Source organism: Micropterus salmoides, unplaced genomic scaffold, assembly GCF_014851395.1.
Source record: "Micropterus salmoides isolate LMB-PRFRI ecotype aquatic unplaced genomic scaffold, ASM1485139v1 Ms_hic_scaffold_3601, whole genome shotgun sequence".
Classification (NCBI taxonomy): domain Eukaryota; kingdom Metazoa; phylum Chordata; class Actinopteri; order Centrarchiformes; family Centrarchidae; genus Micropterus; species Micropterus salmoides.
The window spans coordinates 1-6,926 of NW_024042931.1; the positions used below are offsets into that span (position 1 = coordinate 1).

The 6,926-nt window shown below is 43.2% G+C and overlaps 1 protein-coding gene and 1 long non-coding RNA gene across 3 annotated transcripts; both read left to right on the forward strand.

The window, feature by feature from the left end:
* Positions 1-2,999: 2,999 nt before the first annotated feature.
* Positions 3,000-4,268, forward strand: LOC119884642. Of its 2 annotated transcripts, none has more exons than XR_005441057.1 (3): positions 3,000-3,087; positions 3,938-3,977; positions 4,088-4,268. It is a non-coding gene; the product is annotated as an uncharacterized LOC119884642 (long non-coding RNA). The 2 variants fall into 2 exon arrangements; XR_005441058.1 differs by lacking the exon at positions 3,000-3,087 and adding an exon at positions 3,211-3,618.
* Positions 4,269-4,462: 194 nt separating this feature from the next.
* On the forward strand, positions 4,463-6,326 carry LOC119884641. Its single transcript, XM_038695018.1, has 8 exons — positions 4,463-4,575; positions 4,685-4,823; positions 4,925-4,967; positions 5,024-5,081; positions 5,191-5,334; positions 5,432-5,648; positions 5,750-5,866; positions 6,075-6,326. The coding sequence occupies exons 1-8, from the start codon at positions 4,463-4,465 to the stop codon at positions 6,294-6,296; spliced, it is 1,053 nt and encodes a 350-aa protein (XP_038550946.1). The 3' UTR covers positions 6,297-6,326.
* Positions 6,327-6,926: the final 600 nt, after the last annotated feature.

Sequence of the window (6,926 nt, forward strand, 5' to 3'; positions counted from 1 at the left end):
TCTTCTCTGCCTCTGAGGCCCTTTGTCCCAGTCCATCACAGTGACTTTATTTTCTCCACTAAGTGTTAAATAAATTAGGAGCTGTCGTCTCCTGACAGATGTTAGCCATCCTGGGACTGCTGCTCTGCAGTAAACCAGCCTGTGCTGGCTCGAGCCCCCACAGTGACACATTAAACCCAGTTCATTGGGTTAGATTTACTTAAGCTTGGTATCGATTAGACATTTGAAGTTGCAGTGCTTCCTAAATTAGCTTGATAGCTAAAAAAAAACCCCCATCTATTTATATTTTTGGACATGTATAAGGAGAGTGAATATTTGACTAACATTCAACCGGTGCCCTTAAACTTCCCTCCCAGAGATCATTTATATCGCGACTGTTTGTGGCTCGCTTTGGAGTATGGTTGTGCAAAGACAGGCGCAAATGTTTAGAAATGCGGGGGTTGCGTGTCGGGTACATTGTTCAGGGACAGGTGTGAATGCTCTGCGCTGTGGGGATGTAAGAGGTCTGGGGGTTTGTATAGTCTGTTCAGATTATTAAGTAGAGATCACTTTAGGCTAGCCACACAGTATTGTGTGTGTCGCATAAATAGACTTAATTTGCATTTAAATTATTTATACTTGAACATACTCTATGGCTCACAACTGATATTTCCATTTCAGTGACACCAGCCAAGGAGAGGTGTCGACTTAGGTGAGCATGACATCATTGATGCCGTCCAAAATGGAGAGCGTGACGTTGAGATGGAATTGGACACCAGTGATTCAAGTGATGAGGAGGTGGTTAGAAATGTTGATGAAGTGGACAAAGCGTATCGGACACCCACTGATTGTCCAACTGATGATGATGAGGACATCAAGCAAACCAGACCGAGCCAACCAACTAAACCGACTTTGCCCCAGGACCAGTATCACTGGCTGATTCAGGCACTGACTGAAAACACTAATCTGTACAGCTTTCAAAAGGCTGGAACAACTATTAACACAAACGCCAAGGGAATTGAAGAGGTGATTGGCATGTACCTGAAAATGGGATTAAAAAAAAAAGGATATTCCAATACTCTCGGCAGGAAGTGCAGTGTTCGTCTCTGCTTTGGGAATACCGTTACAAGTGGACGCTGGTTCTTTGACCAAGTTTTCACTCTATTTTGTTTGTAATGTTTTATGCAGATTTTTATTTTTAGTAAATTCTGATTCATAATAATAATAATAATGACTACTGAGTCATTATTGTTCACCATATTTAGGGTTACAGTGCTGTAGAAATAATCCGCACTGCAAACTAACCCATATTTGTTCTGACATTGTGACATTCTGCTGCCAACCAGGTTAAATACTTGTTTAAATAATAGGCCAGCTGCAGAAACATGGCCAAATAAAAATGCAGACAAAATATCTCTATGGGTCGTGTCCAGAAATGGGATTATTTTATTTAAACACGGCACGTCCAGCTGGGTGGAGGCCTCGGGGAAGACCCGGGACTAGATGGAGAGATTACAGTGGTCTGGGAACGCCGAGCTGATTAATGTGGCTTGGGAAAGAGAAGTTTGGGGTCCCCTGCTGGAGCTGCTGCTCCCGCGACCCGCGGTTGTTTTAATAAGCGGGTGAAGATGGATGGATAGAAATAACTTGTTTACATTATATTCTGCCACACTCTTCCTCAGCAGAGAATCCTTCTGCGTACATGCTTTAAATCTCAGCTTCAGTAAGAGACTTTTTCTTTCTGTCCTTTAAGCCACTTGCCCAGTTAACTCTCCTCACTCACATGTAAATGAGTTTCTGATGTCTGGGTATGTTTCATTAGCGCTCGTTCACAGGTTGGAATGTGGCTCAATAGAAATTTAAACCTGAATTGGGCGTCCATCTGCTTGGGAGTGTGTCACATCGGAGGCTAATCAATGACAAAAGAACATAGTTGAATGTTACACTTCTTACGCAATGTTTTTCTTAGCCGTGGGACGTGTTTAGGCTCACTACAAAGTGCACATCATGGGCTTCACTTTGGTGTGTAACTGTGTTGCTTGTATAGGTCAGACAAACGTAGCTCATGTATAAACCCTGAGCCCAGCTCATGTTTGATGTTTTAGTTTAGTTTAAAGAAATCCTTGCAGATTTTAAAATCTAAAACACGTGCGCAGAAAATAAGAAGCCACTATCTGAACATTTTAAGCACTTTTGGTGTTGGTATAAGTAACATCACTTTGTTTAAGTAATTTTCCAGCCACAGAAAATGGACAAGTAAAAACGCAGACACAAGCACAAGATCTTCAATGTGTTTTTCTTGGCTATGGGACGTGTTTAGGCTCACTACAAAGTGTAAATCGTGAGCTTTAATTTGGTGCATTACAGTATTGCATGTAATTCCAGCCCTGTTTGATGTTTTAGTTTGGTTTAAAGAAATCCTTGGAGATATTCAAATATAAAACACATGCATAGAAAATATGAGTCCACTGACTGAGTGTTGTAAGTTGTATTTTGTCAGATTTGTTGTTGGTAAACAAAACATCACTTTGTTTAAATAATAGACCAGCTGCAGAAACATGGACACATAAAATGCAGACGCGTCACATTCTGCCTGTCGGCTATGTTTAGTTTAGCTCTCTGTGGGTTTTTGATATTTTGATCAGTTCAGTATCTGTCTTATAGTGTTTGGGTTCTGTCCTGTGGCCAGTATCTCTATATAGTCTGTTGTGTTTTGGGTTTCACTCATGTCTGTCTTCTTGGTGTCCCAGCTCAGTGTTTTACTTCTGAGTCCTGTTTTATCTTAGCTTCAGTCTGTGTTCCTTGTTGGTGTTTATTTGTGATCTGTTTGCTGGTGTCTGTTCCCCAGTAATTCCTCTGCTTGCTTGTCCACTAAATACTTTGAGTTCCAGTTAATGTATGGTCTTGTGTTTTGCATCTGTGAGTGTCTCTCTCTGCCTCGTTGGCCCTGATGCCGGTCACCTGTGTTGCTCCCGCCCTGCTCGTTAGTCCCTGTGTTTAAATGTTTGGTGTTTCTGGTCATTGTGGTGTTTTGTAGTGTGTTCATTCAGTCATATGCGGCTGGTAGAGTGTTCAGTCTGCCTGTGTGGATCTTCCAGTCAACTGCCTGTAAGCTTGTTTTGCCTGTTGCTGTTGTGGATTAAAATCCCTGAACCTTGTCTCTGCCTTGGTGTCTTGCGTTTGAGCTCACCTCCTTTGCGCTCCTCCACAAATCCTGACAAGACGAATGATAATATCTCTAATGTGATTGTATTTAAACTGGATTAGAAATAACCTGTTTACAACTAAGCTTGTAAGTGACTTTTCCCCAAAACTGCAAGATCAAACAAAAAAAATGTTTGTTTTTTTACATTTAACTCACCAGTGTGCCAGGATATGTACAGCACGGAAGGGTTTTTACTTCTTATAAAGTAAACATGTTTCAATGGATATAGTGCTGTGGAGAAGATGATTTTACCAATGTTAAGTTAATTTAGTACAAAAGAAGCCGTCTCAGTAGCAACTTGTTTATAACTAACTTAAAATCTCAGTTTAAGCGACTTGTTCCCCAAAACTACAAGATCAATCAAAAGAAAAGCATTTTCTTACATTTAACTTACTTCATTTCAGATTTCTGATTCCCACTCATGCCAGGATATGGTAAGGGTTTTTATTTAGGCACAAAAGAAATTGGTTGCATTGATAAAGATGACAGTGCTGTGGAGAAAAACACTTGCAAAGATGATTTCACCAAAGAGGTCACTTAAAATTTTAAAACTAACTTAAGTTTACAGTAAAAACACAGGGCTTTTCTCAGGGCAGGTCACACTTATTAACACCCCATCTGAGCCTAACTGTGGGCGGGGCTGTCAGATAGGATGAGGCATATAAGCAAGGACCACCAGAAGCTTCAATTACACATCTCCTGGTTTGAAAAGTGTTCCTGTCTTCGCTGAAGATATCTCCTGCTTTGTTCCAGTGGATCTACTTTTTGACTGCTGAAGAATGGCTTCCAATGGGTAAGTTTAAGATCAGTATTATCTGCAGAAACTCTTGTAGGAAAGCTGTCGTGTGCAGTAACACTTGTTAAGTTTTTAATTAAGTGAAGAATGTCCTTTTCTGTTCCCAGTGTATCCAAGAGACTCCATATGCTGTGTCCTTTCTGCCGGAAGACCCAGAGAACCATGTCAACGCATCTACGCAGGGTCTGCATGAAGAACGGCTCGCAAGAAGCCATCGAGGCAGAGATGGAGAAGGCAAAGAGGGACGTTTGTGAACTTCTGGCAACTGGCAGGGTGTTTGAATACGCCTCCTTTGTCAGATTATGGACAGTGCTGATCCACTCAGCAGGTTGGTGGAGGAGCTTTTCAGTCCAATTCTCCATGTCTGAAACCTCTGTTGGATACAAGTGTCTAAATTATGGTTTTTTATTTAAATGACAGGCTAGTTGAGGAGCTGCACCGTCGCCATATGGTGGTGATTGATGTTCCTCCATCACTGCCCAATGTCCGGGCAAGGCCGACCACACGGTCCACCGCCCGGGAGCGCAGCTCCGGAGACTGACGAGGACGAGCAGTCCAAGAACGACTCTGTCTGCAGTGACGAAACCTTTCAACGGTGAGAATCTCAGTTTTACAACTTCACTGATGTTTGTTGTTGACGTTGAGTCATGTGAATCACAATGGAAGGAAAACACTGCTGTAAGAGAACTCTTTCCACATTGCAGGAACCCAGACATGAAGTTGACCAGGCAGCTCATGGCGGAGAGGGGCCTTTACAACAAGCACTCTCTGGAGCATCCGTTGCTGAAGGGGTTTGCCACGTACCTGGAGAAAGACCTCTACAATGAGAATTTTAAACAGGAGGTGAGGACAACTATGAAATACAAAAGTAAAACAATGTTTGAATATTTGCCAAATAGTCATAACAAGGTAGTTGAGCATGTTTTTTTTTTTTTTCTCTTCAGGTTGAAAATGTTGCTCGGTTCCTGTACTACATGGACCCGCAGTGTCCATCCCTGGACTTCGTCAGGAACAGGGAAAAGACAAAGGAGTACCTCCATGAGCTCTCCGAGGCAAACTGAAAACACAAACACAACTTAATTACCTCAATAGCTTGAAACGGTTGGTAGCATTTGGTGTTTATTTCCATATAATGTCACACATGTGTAGACAATACACTTAAATGAGCTTGAATCACGTGGTTACTTATTACTTGTACTTTCTCCGGCAGATTCCTAACATACCACACAGTCTACACCAACCTGAGGAATGAGGATGAGAAACTCCACGAGGACTGCCGACAATTTATTGAGTACACTGTGTCTCTGCTGAAAAGCTGCTCAGAGAAAGTGAGCAAAGAGATCACCCAAGCGAGGCAAGTTTAATTGTTTGCCCGTCCATTTAACTGGATAACAGAACACATTATCTGAGCAAAGTAAAGTTCTGGTTTGTTAATGTGTTTCTTCTTGTAGGCATGCCAAGCTGACAGAGAATTGCCAGCTGACTCCTCATGACTGCTTGGCTGTGTTGAGGGCTGCCAAGAGGGACTTCTTGTCCGTGATCAACAAAGTCTACCCAGACGACAGCTCCTCCCTGGAGAAGACTGAGTGCGGCCTTGTGGTGTACTACCTCGAGGCAGTGGTGCTCCTGAAACACCACCAACTACCAGGCGTGGTGGAGCACATGACTGTGAGTATTATTGTGCTCATTTTTTGTCTATATTGTAAATTTCAGCTGACATTCATGCCATTGCCCGTACTAACCAATGTGCTATCCTTGTTTTTATGCAGGTACAGGAGTGGGCTGCCCGAAAGCCAGACTCCTCTGGCAACAGAATCGTTGGCGTAAAGGAGCACAAGACAGCAGCACAGTTTGCCATGTTTGCCCTTTCACAGGAGGAGGAGTTGGTGAGTCAAATTTCCTGGTGCGCAGGTTAACTCGCCTTGCTGCAGCGACCCCATGCTGCATGTCATCACCTCTCTCTCTCCCACATTTCCTGTCTTTCTGTTTCAAAATAAAGTGAAACAAAAAAATAGTAAAGTAAAATTTTCCTTCACGTGAGAACCTGTTAAAAAGCTGTAAATACTCTTTATTCCTATTTCCCTGTGCCAACAGTGGTTTGAGATTTACTTCACACAGGTGAGGCCACTACTCCTGGAGTCCAAGAGGGTTAAGAGGAATGACACAGAAGGAGAAGATCGATTCTTCATCTCCACCACGGGAGGCCCATCTACAATGCCTCCAATGACCTGCACCGGCTGCAAACAAAGTAAGCTACCCATCACGATTCACCTCCCCTGCATTTCTGACACTGCTGTCTCAGCCGGGGTGAGTTAATCAATATTAACATACTGTTGAAACTTGTTTTAGATACAGAGTTAAGCCAGTGAGCAGCCAGTTGGCATGCAGGGTCTTCGAGGCGGCCTCCAAGTCTCTGGTGGCTGAGCAGGCTGGGTGACTCGAGGTAAGCATATTTTCCATTTGTCAACTGAATAAACTTTCAAACCCAAAATTTAGGCACACTGAAATCTAATGTTATGCTCTTCTTATTTATTTTATTTAGTGCTGAGCCGGCAGATGAGGGATCCAGTCATCCTACCCGGGGCTCTGCCGGCAATACTCCCCACAAGCCTGTCTACAGAACAAATGTGCACACCGATGTCGTTGCGGCATATGACCACTTTCTGGGAACGCACCCGGTGACTCTGGATGGGGACGTGCCAGATATGTCTCTGCGCTGTCAGTCATCCCGCCAGTTTCACAGAAAGCTGTACGAGCGTTGGCTGAAGGCTCAAATGAAACTGCGTGTGCAGCACGTTCTCTGTGAGTATTTATTTCTTACAGTGTTTTCCAACATTTGTTCTGTACATCGCACATGACGATAAAGTCTTGACTACACCCACCTTTTTAATTTTTCCTTGGCAGCATACTTTTGCCGACGCCTCCCGACAGAACACCGGGTCCGCT